Source organism: Medicago sativa, chromosome 1 (genome assembly GCF_051527215.1).
Source record: "Medicago sativa cultivar Bolivia chromosome 1, Bolivia_mono, whole genome shotgun sequence".
Lineage (NCBI taxonomy): Eukaryota > Viridiplantae > Streptophyta > Magnoliopsida > Fabales > Fabaceae > Medicago > Medicago sativa.
The window spans coordinates 62658347-62675900 of NC_140749.1; the positions used below are offsets into that span (position 1 = coordinate 62658347).

Sequence of the window (17554 nt, forward strand, 5' to 3'; positions counted from 1 at the left end):
AGAATGTTTTCATTTTTTTAATTTTTCCAGATTTTATATTTTATTTTTAAAATTTTCCAGATTTTTTTTTCATTTTTATTAATTTTTTCGGTATTTTTTCATTTTTTTTTGTTAAAATTTTTTTCCGTTTTTTTAGATTTTTTTTTTTAAAATTTTTTTTAAAAAAAAATTTTTTAATAAAAAAATAAAAAATGCCACGTGTACAATATAAAAAAATAAAAAATAAAATAATTATACAGTCAGCGTGCCACGTCATCATATAAAGATGATGTGGCACGCCACATCAGCACCTGGCGTGTGCCAGATTCGACCAGGGGGGTTTTCGACGGAATCTTCAAATTACAGGGTCTGAATTTTAACAAAATTTTTTACAGGGGGAAAACCGGAACTCGCCCAAATTACAGGGGGGTAAACACATATTAACCCAATTATAAATATAACTGGAAACTAGTTGTGGATACTATTGAGTGTGAAAAGTTGCACATATTCTCCCTTTTAATTTGAATAAATTTGAACCATCTATTTTATCCATTGGTGTTTTTCTCGTGGTCCACCGGCGAGGGACCTAATTGGACCCTCACCCTAGAACACCTACTTATCACAAATAATGATAATATAAAAGAAGCTTACCGCATTTTTCCTTCCTCTTAATCTTCCAAAGGGAGAATTGAGCTGAAGTTTTTTATTGTTAGCTTCATTAGCACCTACGTTCACATTTATGAATAGGCAAGAGAAATGACCAAACCATACTATGAAAAACAAAGTACGGCTACATTATTGCATAAATGATTGCATAAAGGAGGTAGTATAATTTAGTATTTACTTTTTCAATATATTTTCTAAAGTGAGCATACCTTAACGATGGAAGGTTTGACAACTTTCAAAACAACTAGATTACTCATGAATTTCTCAATTTCTCAAAAATGTTTTTCATCTTTGTTGATTTGTTGAAAAACAATCATAAATTAATTACTCATAAACTTATGTTATTTACTTGTCAAAATTTGGAGGATATGAATTGCTGCAACATACAAATGAAAAGAGGAACTCAAAACAAAAGTCCAATGTTTCTGTTATTTATGGATATGAAGAAAAAAAAAAACAAAAGCTTGGCCATGGAGAAAGAGGCAATTCTTCAACAGATTGATGAGAAAAAAAAAATGGTGAAGCTGTATAATTGGTGAAACAAGAGTATTGTAGTGAAAGTATGATGTATAATTGATGCTAGCAGTAGGTAGTGTGAACTGCATCCAAGCAATTAAGTCTTTAATAAAATATGCAACTAATTCAGGTTTCAAATTATACAAATATTACTGCATCCATCTTGGATTCAAAAAGCAACAACTTGGACAACCGAAAATACCTATTTTAATCCATTAAATCTGAACTGTAGTTACATATTATATCTGAACTGTTGTTGTGTGGTTCTGTTTTCAACGAAGATGAACCAAGGAAGAAGAGGTAGTATTTACACCAAACTGAACAGACAGTCATTCATATGGGAGTATAACCATGAGTTTTTTCACTGTTTAGTACTTTCTAGAATAATAAACATTTGAAGAGAGATGCAGCAAAAGTAAAAAAAAAAAAAAATATAGTTTTCATGCTCCACGGTAGTTAACTACCGTTGGAGCTTTTTTTTTATGCTTTACATGTGAACGGTAGTTAACTACTTCCGGACAAAACCAGCGGTAGTTAACTACCGTTGAGGGCAAAAACGTCATTTACATGTGTCATTATGAGGTATTTGATGTTAGAAAAGCAACTCTCCACAACTTATATGTGATGTTGACTTTGACCATCAAAATAATCAAAATATCGAATATTGGAAGAAGTTTCATTACTTCACTCATTATAAAATATAGGAAGAAAATACCACTATTTGGTTACAAAATATCCTATTAGTTCTCAAAGAACACACCACTATTTCGTTACAAAATATTCTGCATTTGTTTTGAAGTTGTTTGTGGCAAATTCCAGGGCTCATTGAAAATATTCAGTGACATGACGTGCCACACTGAAATCATCGAGAACAAAGAATTCTTTCATAGAAAGAGACGTGAGTAGATTGTCAGAGATATGGTCGAGTAAATCATTGAAATATCTTTAGCAAACAAAATTAATTTGTTCTAAAAATTAAGAGTTCTTGCACGTCCAATTGATTTAGGTAACATTAATAGTGGAGCGGTTAGAACCATATCCTTAATTTGGGAGCTCCAAGAGTCATTAATATATATTCAAGAGCATGGCGAAAGCTTGAATGATCAAAAGGAGTAGAGATCTCTCCATTTTTTAGAAGAAACTGCAATGTCTATTACTATAGTTTTAGTGTAAGTTAGAACATGTGAGTCACTATGCATTTTAATTTAACCATTTATTTTTATCCAATGGTTGAAAATCAATCCTCCCACAATCACATAAAATCTCATTCTCAATTGATACAGCTATATACGTTTTTCCAACTTTTTCATTCTAAAAAAAGTTTACGATGAAAACCCATGATACAAGTACTAAGGTAATAAATATATTTACGTTATGTTAGACCATTGCACCAAAAATTAATCAATTCCAGGCTGCAAGAGCAATGTCCGGCCAAGATTAATGGGGTTCATTCATTATACATGGGTTTTGGTACGGGTATGATTTTGTTATGAATAAAAAAAATTGCTTTTGCAAAAATAGGAAAGAGAGCAATAGTTTTCAAGTAAAAAGCACTATAACACAATAATTTTTACCCTTTAGATTGACTTAAATAGATGAATAGGATTTGGCGTCCAAGTTTAATTTGACACCAAGGTGCCATTTGATCCTATCTCCTTTAGATAACAAGGCTGATATTTAGATCTGTTATCTTATTTGCTGCGCCTCTGCCTCTGACAGCATTCCTAGGTGCAGTGAGCACAGATACAAATGATGTTCAAGGTAAAATTTGTTTGCTACAAAGAAATTTCAATGTGTACCAACCAGATTTTCAGTAGCTTCTAACAATGCCATATTGGCACGTGTACGATATCTAACCGTGCGCTTAATAACTGCTTATGTGCACACAAGACAAATGAAAAGGGTTGGTGATTAACACGGGATACAAAATGGTACAACAGAAACGCCCCTAGTGAAGGTTTATTAACTAGTCAATCCCTTTATGAACTGATTTCAGAATAACTTACATAACTATGGTTTTCTAGATGAACGGTAACTAAATGAATGCACAATCGTACATTATGTCAGTACGCGTCATATTCATTTGGTTATGATGTGTATTCCGCATTTATTTTGACATAATCGTAGCTTAAATCACAGCCCCATGCTTGTCCATGGCCCGGTCCATTGCCTGTTAGTAGGAAAACAGATATATCAATAATAAACATGACCATATTAGGAGGACAAAAAAGACAATCACACCCCATGCTTATAAATTCAAGACAGTTCAAAAAGAGGGAAAACCAGTGAACTGTGGGTTACAGACTAACCAATAGATATCTGAATTCTAACTGTGCCGTGAGTCTCCCCAGCCTTTCTCAGATAACTACTAGCCTCACCCCTGCAACAGTTCGTAAACTTTATAATATAGATAGACGGACAATAGCATAAGGTATAAACGGAAAAGCATGTCAAAAGCTTCTTTAGTTTTTGACAGTTAATATGGCGATGTGTAATAAAACCAGCCACCAATTCATTAGACAATAAACAGTACATATAAATAGCGCACAATATTGGTGCAAGTAATGGTAGAACCTAAGCTGTATGAATAGAGGACACTTGCATAAATTTTTTCATAAGAATGTACCATACTACCGGATAGTTAGATGGATCAACATATTGTATGATCAGGCGACTGTTAGGCAGAAGAGTCAACATAGCATAGCAATTACAATACAATTTTAAGCAAGATTTTTTATTTTGACAGGTAGAAAAATGACATAGACTATGCTCTTTGGGGAAAATGAAAATAAGTAGCTGAAATAATTGAATAGTGCTAAAAATTAACATGATAATGTATGTTTTCAATCTTGAGCTTTTCATTTTATGGACCTACATAATTTGACTAAACAATTTATGTTTAATAAAACAATTTCCTTTATACAATTTATCTTGTCCCCGGATTTTTTATTATACACCTTATTGTATTGATTCTTTAATCTCTAATGAATGCTATCAGGTCAAAAAAGTTAACAGTTTCCTTTATGCAATAGTAATGGTAAAGTGATACCGTTCCCCAGCATCAATAACTGTACATTTACTGACTGGTATTTAAGATAAGTATTTTGTTAGTGTCAGACTTGTTAAGGATTTTCTTAGAACAATTAACAGTAGGCAAACGCATCAGAGAAATTTGCTAGTTTAACAGATGCATGCAATATCTTATTAAAAAAAAAAACATGCAAGTAAAATAACAAAAACATCAATCTTACCGGTCAAACGATTGTGGTTCCCCACCATCCATTAGTAAAGTATCCCCCAGTTCCACCCTAAGTAAATTTTGGTTAAAAGAAACCCCCGAGTAACCAGCTGCAGCAGCAATGCGTCCCCAATTGGGGTCTCTACCATATACAGCAGCCTGATGATCATTGTGTTAGAAGATAGGACTTGGCCAGATTCAAACAAAAAATTATTCAGTTTAACTATCTTGCCTTTACAAGTGAAGATGATGCAACTGAACGAGCAACCTTTGCAGCTTCAGCCTCACTATTTGCACCAGTCACACTGACCTACAAAGTGAAGACGGAGTTTGGTTAAAAAATACAATATAAAGCAAGAATTGAGCCCACGCTTTCACTAATCAATTCATCATTAACAAAACGTCAAAATCCATTTATACACAATATAACTGTAACTAGGATTCGTTTGCAATGATTTTTCTACCCCACAGAGAGAGAGAGAGAGAGAGAGAGAGAGAGAGAGAGAGAGAGAGAGAGAGAGAGAGAGAGAGAGAGAGAGAACAGCTAAAATGAAAATGCAGTGAAGATAATGATGGAGAAAAAAATAAAAAGTAGAGAAAGATGAGTAATTAATTATTTAAATTAATTTGATTGAATATATGCAGTTAAACCTTGTATTTATATTTGGTTAATTAACAAAAATCTGAATAGATGAGGAACATTTGAAAGAAGTGTAAGATGAAAGCAATATCAGGTTCACTTTTAGATATTTTCAGTCATGATTCGTGCCCAAGGAACGTGGAGGATTACTATTGCAGGTATAAAACAAACCTCAATGAGGCACGTCGCTCCTTCTCCATCCCAAGCTATAGATTTGGCAAGACCTTGCATTACCTGGAAAGGACAAGTAAATAAAAAATTCACATTTATTGAATGAAGAGCACCTCTTAATGATAAATTTCATGTCTCAACGAAATCACAGGACAAGATCTAAGGAAAAAGAGGATGTTAAATATCATGCTTAGGACTGCTGATGTGAAGACTTTTATGTATTATGTGTTGGTTATTTTATTTTAGTAACTGCTGTTCAGTTTTCTTTAATTAATTGTGTTGTATTGTGGTAGTTATTGGAAGTTTTTAGTATTGTCAAACTATGTAAAACATAGTGTGTGTTCTGTTTGTTTTTTATCAGACAAATTATATGAATGAAAGCAGTTATTTCTCCTTTGTCTTGTTCATTTCCTGCAACTGTTTTCTTGTTCAATTAACAACATTTGGTATCTAGAGCCCTATTCTAAGGGATCTGTGTGAGTTTAACGTCATGGAAACCGAAGCAAGTCTCTCCGGCATCGCTCCGACGGTGTTCGACGGAAGTAACTACCAACTTTGGGCAGTGCGTATGGAGGCATATTTGGAAGCTTTGGATTTGTGGGAAGCAGTGGAAGAAGATTATGAAATTCCTGTACTTCCAAACAATCCCACCATGGCACAAATAAAAATGCAAAAGGAAAAAAAGACAAAGAAGGCAAAGGCAAAGGCCTGCTTGTTTGCTGCTGTCTCAACCACTATTTTCACAAGAATCATGTCCTTGAAATCAGCAAAGGAGATATGGGATTATCTCAAGAAAGAATATGAAGGTGATGAAAGAATTAAAGGCATGCAAGTCCTGAACCTGATCCGGGAATTCGAACTTCAAAGAATGAAGGATTCTGAGACGATTCAAGATTACTCTGACAAACTTCTCAACATTGCAAACAAAGTGAGACTTTTGGGATCAGAATTCTCTGACTCAAGAATTGTTGAAAAAATTCTTGTAACGGTACCCGAAAGATATGAAGCAACCATCACTACTTTGGAGAATACCAAAGATTTCTCAAAAATTTCTTTAGCAGAACTGCTTAATGCATTGAAGGCACAAGAACAGAGAAGATTGATGAGAGAGGAAACAACACTTGAAGGAGCATTAACAGCCAAGCAGGATAATGTGGGATCAACATCAGCCAATGCAACAGAAAAGAATGTAAATCGAAGAAAATCTTATCCTCCATGTCAACATTGTGGAAAGAAAGGCCATCCACCCTTTAGATGTTGGAGAAGACCTGATGCTAAGTGTACCAAGTGTAATCAAATGGGACATGAAGTTGTTATTTGTAAAAATAGGAATCAACAACATAATGATGAGGCAAAGGTTGTTGATCAAGAGGAAGAGGAGGATCACTTATTCGTTGCAACATGTTTCTCTAGCATCGAATCAAGTGAGAATTGGCTGATTGATAGTGGTTGTACCAACCACATGACACATAACAAAGATTTATTCAGGGAACTAAGCAATGCAAACTCAACAAAAGTTCGGGTTGGAAATGGCAATTACATTGCTGTGAAAGGAAAAGGAACAATAGCAATCTCAACCTATTCAGGTACAAAGTTAATTTCTGATGTGTTGTACGTCCCTGAAATTGATCAGAATTTGTTAAGTGTTGGGCAATTAATTGAAAGAGGTTATAAAGTGTTGTTTGAAAATGAAAGCTGCTTGATTAAAGATAGTGATGGCAAAGACATTTTCAAAGTAAAAATGAGAGGAAAAAGTTTTGCTCTAAATCCATTGGAGGAGGAGCAAATTGCTTTTCAAATGAAAGAAAATGTCACAGACTTATGGCACAAAAGGCTCGGACATTATCATCATCAAGGTCTGCTGCAGTTGAAATCCAAGGAGATGGCAAATGACATTCCAGAACTTGATGACCATATTTCAAATTGCAAGGCTTGTCAGTTTGGAAAGCAAAGCAGGAAACCATTTCCAAAGACAACTTGGAGAGCAACAAAGAAGTTGCAATTAATTCATACTGACATTGCAGGCCCACAAAGAACATCTTCTTTGAATGGTAGTCTTTATTATGCTATATTCATTGATGATTTTACTCGTATGTGTTGGATCTTCTTTCTGAAGCACAAGTCAGAGGTAGCACAAGTATTTTGGAAATTCAAAGCAAGAGTGGAGAATGAAAGTGGTTGTAAAATTCAAGCTCTCAGATCAGACAATGGCAAAGAGTATACTTCTGAAGCATTTGATCGATTCTGTGATGACGCTGGCATTCATCATCAGTTGACTGTTCCATACACTCCACAACAAAATGGAGTTAGTGAAAGAAGAAACAGATTTATATTGGAGATGACCCGATGTATGCTGCATGAGAAGAACTTGCCAAAGCAATTTTGGGCGGAATCAGCAAACACTGCTGTTTATTTGCAAAATAGGCTTCCTACAAGAGCAGTAAAGGATAAGACGCCATTTGAGGCTTGGTATGGTTATAAACCCTCCCTGAATTTCCTTAAAATATTTGGATGTTTGTGCTTTACTCATGTTCCACAAATCAAGAGAGATAAACTAGACAAAAGAGCTCTACCAGGCATTTTTATTGGCTACAGTTCCGTTGCAAAAGCTTATAAAATTTTCCAGCCACAAAATGGTAAAATTATTGTAAGTAGAGATGTGCATTTTATGGAAGATGAAGAGTGGAACTGGGATGACACAAAGGAGATGGAGGTAATTTCTAAAAATCCAAAACTCCAGATTGATGAGAACATTGAAGATTGGGAAAATGAAATGGTAGATGACGTTCCTGTCAGGGGAACAAGATTACTTTCTGATGTTTATCAAAGATGCAACATTGCTGTTTGTGAGCCTGCTGGTTTTGAAGAAGCAAAACTTGATAAAAATTGGATGGTTGCAATGGAGGAGGAGTTGCACATGATTGAGAAAAATAATACATGGCAGCTTGTTGACAGACCTCAAGATAGGAAAGTCATTGGCGTCAAGTGGGTTTTCAAAACTAAGCTCAATGCTGATGGCTCTATCAACAAGTTCAAGGCAAGGCTAGTTGTTAAAGGTTATGCTCAGATTTTTGGAGTGGACTACTCTGATACATTTGCGCCAGTGGCCAGGCTAGACACCATCAGGATGCTACTTGCTGTTGCAGCCCAAAAGGGTTGGAAAGTATACCAGTTGGATGTTAAATCAGCTTTTTTAAATGGTTTCTTGCAAGAAGAAATTTATGTTGAACAGCCTGAAGGCTTTATGAAGAAAGGGGAAGAAGACAAGGTTTATCTTCTTAAGAAGGCTCTTTATGGATTGAAGCAGGCACCAAGAGCTTGGTACAGCAGAATTGATAATCATCTGCTGACTTTGGGCTTTGTGAAAAGCTTGTCTGAGTCTACCCTTTACATCAAACACAATGAGGTTGATATTCTTGTTGTTTCTCTCTATGTTGATGATATTTTGGTGACAGGAAATAATGCAACATTGATTGATGAATTTAAATTGGAAATGATGAAGGAATTTGAGATGACAGATCTTGGATTAATGACTTATTTTCTTGGAATGGAAATCAAGCAAAGCAAGGATGAAATATTCATTTGTCAAAAGAAATACGCAAAAGAAATTTTGAAAAAGTTTAAACTTGAAGAATGCAGAGAAATGAGCACTCCAATGAATTCAAAAGAGAAGCTTTGCAAAGAAGATGGAACTGAAAAGATTGATCAAGCATATTTTAGAAGTCTGATCGGTTGTTTGATGTATCTGACAGCCACACGGCCTGATATTTTGAATGCGGTAAGCATTTTGTCTCGGTTTATGCATTGTGCAAGTGAATGTCATCTCAAGGCAGCAAAGAGGGTGCTTAGATATGTGAAAGGAACATGTGATTTTGGCATTAAATTTACCAAAAGCAATGAATTCAAGCTGATTGGTTTTTCAGACAGCGATTGGGGAGGTTCTGCTGATGATATGAAAAGCACTTCTGGCTATTGTTTCACACTTGGTTCTAGTGTTTTCTCTTGGAGTTCGAAAAAACAAGAAACAGTGGCTCAATCAACTGCTGAAGCGGAGTTTATTGCTGCAACGGCTGCTGTTAATCAAGCTATGTGGCTGAGAAAGATATTGAGTGACCTTCATCTTGACCACAAAGAAGCCACTAAGATCTTTGTTGATAATCAAGCTGCAATAGCTATTTCTCATAATCCAGTTTTTCACGGAAAAACCAAGCATTTCAACATCAAATTGTTTTTCTTGAGGGAAGTGCAGAAGGATGGTGTCATTACTCTTGTTTATTGCAAAACAGAAGAGCAAAATGCTGATATCTTAACAAAGCCCTTATCAACTATCAAGTTTGAAGATATGAGATCAAAGCTTGGTGTTTGCAGCTCCTAAAGCAAGGAGGAGTGTTAAATATCATGCTTAGGACTGCTGATGTGAAGACTTTTATGTATTATGTGTTGGTTATTTTATTTTAGTAACTGCTGTTCAGTTTTCTTTAATTAATTGTGTTGTATTGTGGTAGTTATTGGAAGTTTTTAGTATTGTCAAACTATGTAAAACATAGTGTGTGTTCTGTTTGTTTTTTATCAGACAAATTATATGAATGAAAGCAGTTATTTCTCCTTTGTCTTGTTCATTTCCTGCAACTGTTTTCTTGTTCAATTAACAACAGAGGATGACAAAAAGGAAATCTCAAGCATCTTTTATTTTTATTTTTTGCAAGAAAAGGAGGAGTTAAGCATGAAAATTTATCATCATGTCCACTATTTTAACATTCAAAAAGCTCACAACTGCATGCTGGCCCCAAAACCACACCTTAATAACATGCCAAAACGTACTATAACAATAGCTCCAGCATAGGTCATAGAACTTTATTAACTTTTTAGTTTTACAAGAGCTACTAAGTTTCCAACAAGAATTGAAGTACATCAGTATATTATTCTGTTCAACAGGAAAGAATGAATATGATATGACAAAATAATTATGGAAATTGTAAAGGGTTGACATTACCGCATCTAGGCATGCCTGAAGTTGAATTGCCTCATCGCTGTCTAGAGAAGAAATGCAGCTTAGCCCAGACAGCCCACTGGCCAAAGCAATAACAGTATCATTGGTACTAGTATCTCCATCTACCTGAAGCAAGATGATGCAAAATCAATGTCAGAATCAATTATAATCCAAAATATATATATTTTTGAGTAAAAGATTGTGGCATCACATTGCACAAGCGAATGGAAGTAAAGTATCCAAATACACTTTTGACAAACAATGCTATAATTTCATTTGTGAAACTATGACAACATGTTTTTGCACTATAGTTCAAAGAGAAAAAGAATAAATTTTATGTAAATTACTGTATAGACTATAGAGCACCACCACTATGCCATTAACTGAATTTGCAGTCTACAAAAAAGAATGAAATAACATACAGTTATCTGGTTGAAGCTTCGATTAACAGCAACCTGAACCATCTTTCTCCAAACGTCACTGGTTACCCCGGCATCAGTTGTTATTACCTAGCGTGGATTTAGTTAGAGAAATAGACTCGAAAATCCATATATTCGAAACATGAAAGCATCAAGTAAGACATACCCCGAGCATGGTAGCCATATTTGGGTGGATCATTCCAGAACCTTTTGCCATTCCCCCAATTCTGACCTTAGTTCTTCCAACCTAACCAATACCCAAGAATAATAAGAGTTAGACAATCTCTCTTTTTTCTCACCCCTTTTAATAGAAATATACAATGTGAGGATGAACAAGACATAAAAGGCTTATTTAACTACCAAAACTATGGGAACTATCATAAATATCAAGGTTATTTTCCAATTGATTCAACTATCCGCCCTTGCCTTTTTTTTTTTCGTAAACATCAACGACCTATGCAGGTCGTCTTGAATTGAAGCATTCAATTACAACTTGAAGTGAAGTGTACCATAACCATTGCATAAAATGATAAAATTTTCTAAGACAGTCAAGTTGTTGATTAATTTTTCCATACATTACACAACCACTGGGTTGTTTTGTCTTTTCATATCAACAACTTGTACAAGTGAGCGGAAACCATTGCATTTTATTATTTATCCACAGGACTACACCTACCTATCCATACAAAGTGTGTTTATATATGCACACTTCTTCAGAAGCCATATAAATATACATTAGTTGAATGAATATGAAACCAGCAAGCAAAGTAGGAAGAAGCAATACCAAAGACTCAATTGCCACACTCTTGCTAACAAGATCTGTTGTGGTGATTGCCACTGCTGCAGAATCTGCCCTGTATGCAGACAAATAAGCTTTAAAGAAGAAATGAATGAACCGAAGATTGAAAAGTAGAAAAAAGTTTTGGTGGGAGCTTAACAGTTTTCAATAAATAAGAAACTAAACTGGTCAAAGTAAGGCTCAGAAAAAGCTATAAACTTTGTGAATACAATGTTCATATAATAACCACACACAATAAAAAAAACTTCATATGATTGCATCTCATCTCACTTATAAAAAATGAAAGCAAAATATTCATAAATGCAGGAATTACCCCTCATCTGAAGAAGTTAGTGAATTCACTAGTAAGGGAAGTGAGTTTAAAAGTGCCCCCTGAAAACAAAATGACAAATATAAATTTACGGAAAAAGAAGAAGAAAAAAAAAACAGTAATTAAAACAACTAAGCTTGTTTGAATATTTCTCAAGTGGCTTGTCAATGGAATCAGAGGATACAAGCACATAGGATATAAAACTCAGTGAGCAGAATCTTTGCATATACCTTCTTTATTCTTTGACCAATTACACCAGTGGATTCAATTAATACTTCTTCGGGTTTCACTCCCAGTAGCTGAAATTATGAACATTTCTAGTAAGGATTGCACAAACCCTTTCAACATGGAGCACTATAAGGAAGATCAGTTAAACTCAATAAAATAGTACATACCTTTGCGAGGCTTTCCACACATTCTATCATATCGCGGTAACCTGCTTCACCCTGGAGATAAGAAAGGACCCAATCAAAAAATATTTGCTTAATTTCAGCTAAGAAAAATTAAACATGTTAAGTGATCTAAGTTATTGCAAGACATTTGTCAAACTAAAGAAACCACAGTAAATCTAAACTCCAGTAGACAATATGCTGATTATTACTCAAAGCCCACATGCACATGAAATAGGAAGAGATTCAGTTGCCTACCGTAGCTGCATTTGCTTGACCTGCATTAGTTAACACAGCACGTGCCTGACAAATTGCAAAAATTGATTTATCAGCAGTTAAATCATGCAATGCATTCAGTACAAGCTCGGTTCTATCTTGATGAAAAAGCAAGGAACACAAGTTCTCTTACAGTGTTTGAAATGTCTAGCGTGCTTTTGCAGTATAACACAGGAGCAGCAGCAACCACATTAGTCGTGAATGACCCTGAAAGAAATCTGGTCACATAAAGTGCTTGCCAGACCCAAAATTTAAAATTGTGATGTACAGGAAGGTGAAAGCTAACCTGCAGATATGGCATCAACTTCACATGTGACAAGTGCAAGATCAGGCTTTTCTCCTACAGCGCGCAACCCTCCATATATTCCCGCAGCTTTGAAACCCTCTGCAGCAGTAACTCCACCTGGAATCTGAGAAGTTCAAAATCAAACATTCAGACACTAAAAAAACAGAGCTGAACATTCTGGACTTCATTTAACATATTCAAATAAGATGTCATATCAGTAAAGAAGTAATGTTGATATGAAATGTTAGAGGTGTTCTGTCTAGTCAATAGCAGCCACTATAGTGGCGTTGCACAGCATAGCAGCCCATAGGCTCCCATGCAAAACCTCGTTGTGCTGCACTTTTTAATGGCAGTAGCTACAGTAAAGAAACTGTAAAAGCCCCGATATGCACGTATCCAATTTCTTGTTTTTTTTCTTTCTTTCACTATTTGGTCATTTCACACCTAAAACTTATTTGCTTTTTGCATTGGGTTTGAATATTAGTAACAATGAACTTTGATTATTGGCTATGAATACGTCTTTAATTTTGTGTATTCTTCTATTTTTAAGCTTTTATATGTATATGGTACTATAGAATCTTTTTTCTTGCATTGTATCCTTAAACTTTGAAATAGCGGATCTACCACTATTGTTGTTTGCTAATGGTTGGCCACTATCCACCATTGACTACACTGGTTGTGTTACACTTGTGCAAAATACATTGAACTTCAAATAAGCATTACGCTCACGTCTCACGTAGCAGTCTAGTAGTTTTATATTTATTTTCACCCACATTGTCCTGCAAAAAATAGACCCATAGATTAACCTATGTTTGGCCAGGAGGTACATAAAATTAGGGCACAATCTTTTCTATCATCTGGGGTCAAACTCGCGCAGCGGCCAAACTTGTCTCTTTAGATGAACCACATTAACCACTTGTGTCCAAAATCAAAATTGTGGTTGAAGTCTAGCATCTTTTGGTCTTGCTATCAAAGTCTATAGTATTCTATTATAATTATCAAGAGTCAGATTATTGACCTATGAAGCACAAACATCCGACACGACACAAACACGTTGACATTGATACATATATTATTTATAAAATATCTAAAATGAGAATTAAAATATATAAGTACATTACAATTGAGCAATTTGTTTCATTACCAAAAAATTCTAAAACAAGATACAATAGTCTTTAATCTTCATACGTTGATCATTATTGCTCTATAACACGTTTTTAAGCTTCATATATGTGTCTGAGACGTGTCTGTGGAGTGTCTAAGGTGTTTTTTTTTAATGGCAGACGTTAGTGTGTTAATTGTTATGTTAGTTTTTTCTCCTTGACAGGACTTGAACCCTGGACCTCCAAATCCCTAACCCTTAGCTCAAACTAGTTGATTTGAGCTACCCAACCCACCCAGAGTGTTTAAGGTGTGTTATACACTACATATTGTATAGGTGTCATACACACGCCTAATCCCAAAGGTGTCTGTCTAAGAGCTATTGAAAGTTATGTCTTTTAGCTGACTTAGCTTCAGATTGAGGTTTCTTTGTAAATACAACTACTGTAATCTATAAGTACTGTAAAAACTCAGGAAGGAATATATATGAGAAATATTTGTATATTCATTGTGTGTTTCATGTACAAGGAAATTGTCCTATTTATATTATAGGATTGGAGACAAAGAAACACAAAGAATAATTACACATAAAGACTAATTACTCCTAACATAATTACAATATAATTACAATAAATAGAGAATTATAATATATCTTAACAAGGACATTCTGACACATGATCAAAAGAATAAGATACAAAAAGTATCTCTAAAATGTTGTTCCATTTTCTAACTAGCTTGATTTCAAATTTAAAATCACAGAGTTTAAACATAAAATTCGTGAAAGAAACTGAGTAAAGTAACGAAAGAAGAGGAAGGAACAATCAAATTAGAAAATGACCTGCTTCCAAGGACCTTGGGGAAGGAAAATGGGAGCAGCAGGAATGTAAGTAGAAGCTTGATTCTCCGTAGTGGATACAGCGTGAATCTTCAAATTGCGTGAAGCAAACATCTGCAGAGGAAGAAGATAAAGTGAAGATTGTGATGAAAAAAACGAAGTAATGAGAAGATTAAGAGTTGAAAAATACCTTTGACTTTGAATTTGGGGAAGTTGTTGAGAAGTGAAAATGGAGAGAAACGTTGTGAGGAATACAAGAATACATTTCTCAGACTGTGTTCTAGGGTTGGAATTTGAAATGAAATATGCTGCAATCAACACAATGAGAGTGTCGTGATTGATGACAAGTTGATACGGATACTGTAGCAGCTCCGCACTAAATTGCCTAAAATTCCATTTCCTAGCCTACAGCTTGTTAAAATTAGCTTATAAGCTGCCTGTGAGCTTAAGTGTATGTTTGGATGTGCGTTTTGCAGCCCCAAACGCGAGTTTCAGCCAGTTTTACCCTTGTTAAAATGTGTTTTTTTCTGCAGAAATCCAAGCTACAGTATGTTCTAGAGGTCAGGGAAGCAAGATTGGGCTTCTCATGTTGTTGCTTCAGAAAAGAGAATTCTGCTCTTCCCCCTTCACTTTTCGCTGGCGCCCAGCTGAACTGACGAAAATACCCCTGCATTAGTTAATTAACGCATGTGTAAATCATACGTGATTTAATTTTACACATGCGTGAGTTAACTCACGCTAGTTTATTTGTTCCCAAAATCAAGTGCCCTATTAAAAACATAACTTTCAAGACATATTTTATCAATGGGGTTTCAAAGACAGCTAAGCTTATTGAACAAATATGTGTTAACTCACTAACCTTGCTTCTCCACGTACAAAATGTACGAGTTTCGGTCACTAACCTACTTGAAAAAAAAATTAGCTTATAAGCTTTGTAAAAAAACATAATAAAATAAAATAAGAGTCCATTGTTATGTTCAAAAGAGAAAATGTGCGTTGAAGATGGTGTTTTTTAAATTTTTAAACAAATGATTATCTCGGTTTCATGACATTATTGTTGTTATATTTTTTTTAAAAGGATTATTATTGTTTTTTTTTTATTTAAGAAAAGGATCATTATTGTTATACTCCCTCCGTCTCAAAATAATTGTCACTTTAGCATTTTTTCCTTGTCTCAAAATAATAGTCACTTTAGAATATCAATGCATCATTTATTACTTTTTTCCACTACCATACCCTTATTTATTGAATTTCATCTAACTTAACTACTCAACTAACTACAATTAATAAGGGTATATTAGTAAATAATATTGATTTTACCATTGAAATCAACACAATTAATCATTTCCTTAATTACCGCGCACAAACCTTAAACGACTATTATTGTGAGACGGAGGGAGTATTTGTTACAGAACATTATTGTTATACTACCTCCGTCCCTAATTATAGGGCCCTTTTGAAAAAATAACGGGAATTAAGATAGTGGATATTTGTATTAAATATTGAACCGTCATAATATTCCTAAAGGCTTAGAAGCCCTCCAGAAAGGCTCTAAGACCTCCAGAAAGGCTCAGGCGCCCTCCAGAAGGGCTCCTGAGACTCTGGCGCGCTCGCCTTGAGGCACCGCCCTTCTAGGCTTCTAGAAACCTCTAGAAACCGCCTAAAATACATAAATACCCCTGTTGCTTGGGAACCAAGCAACCGAAACCCAAGCCCATGACAGGCTATAAATACTACTCTTGAGAGCATTCTCAAGGCATCTAATCATCAGTCTAAACCCTAGAATCCTAGTATTCCTTACCGTACTTTTTTGCAAGTACAGCTGGCGCCGTCTGTGGGAAAGGTAAAACTAACCTTGACCACGTTTCTGAATGGAAAATCACGATTTGGAAACCCTAAAATCCTTCCAAATCACCAGATCGCCGCCGCCGTGGTTTCACCACGCCTCCTTTCAATTTTTTCATCGTGTTTCCCGCATGAATGTTTCGCCAGGTTTTCTCTTCGATTTTTTATTTTTCAATCTGCTACGTGATCGTTTGATTCTCATGAATGGTAATCCAATCAATGCGTGCTTTAGATTCCAATTGGCTATCTAATATACCTCATACGTAAGCGTTTTTGGTTCTTATTAATTTTAATCCTAGTAATTATTATTCATGGTATCATTTTCTCTTTCCTATAAATTCATGTTTCTTATTCCTAGTAATTATTTGTTCGAGGCTTATTCCTTGTACTCCCATTATTCCATTGTTTCACGAAGCTTTGTTACTTGTGTTATCTTCATGCCTTTAAGGACCCTAAATAAATTTATAGGATTGCTACTTTCATATTTTGATGGAAGACGAATTAAAATCGTTGAAACATCTCTCTCTGTCATATAATATACTACTATACTGTTATTCTAGCATTATTATTATGAAAATAATTGTGTTAAAAGGTTGCATATTCAATTAGGGGATGATTGCTTTGTCCAGTTTAAACTTTGTTTGTTTTTTAATATATGTTGTCTATGTTCGATCATCAGAGCGAGCATATACCGAAAAGGACTAATTAATTTTGACAAGAATCAATACTATTTTGCGTGATCTTCCACTTTTCGGAAAAGAAATCATACGCTCTGTGTCTCTAAATTTTCGTATACAAACTATGTATACGATATTATAGGAGTTTTTACAATTAATATGAACGCAGCTAACATGATTTGTTCACACTATGTGTGTGATATCTTTATAAGGAAAATTCTACAAAACAAGGTTGGACGAGGATTTCAACGAAAGTGGCACTCTTCACCAAGATTAAAGCTGGAACAATTACGCCGTTTTGAAGACACGAGATTTTACCGATCAAGTGATCTATCCGCCGTCAAAGTTCGGGCCATACATATTTGAAATCAGGTTTGACGTGTGATGTTTTTTGGCGACCTGTCAATGAATAAATGA

General features: G+C 34.9%; 1 protein-coding gene across 1 annotated transcript; it reads right to left on the bottom strand.

The window, feature by feature from the left end:
- Positions 1-2717: 2717 nt before the first annotated feature.
- Positions 2718-15192, bottom strand: LOC146956198 (arginine biosynthesis protein ArgJ family). The gene is made up of 17 exons (XM_085727463.1): positions 14806-15192; positions 14619-14729; positions 12680-12803; positions 12527-12600; positions 12376-12420; positions 12124-12174; positions 11959-12027; positions 11732-11790; positions 11404-11473; positions 10786-10866; positions 10623-10709; positions 10204-10326; positions 5211-5273; positions 4632-4709; positions 4413-4558; positions 3471-3541; positions 2718-3331 (listed from the first exon to the last, which is right to left on the bottom strand). The coding sequence occupies exons 1-17, from the start codon at positions 14878-14880 to the stop codon at positions 3249-3251; spliced, it is 1410 nt and encodes a 469-aa protein (XP_085583589.1). The 5' UTR covers positions 14881-15192; the 3' UTR covers positions 2718-3248.
- Positions 15193-17554: the final 2362 nt, after the last annotated feature.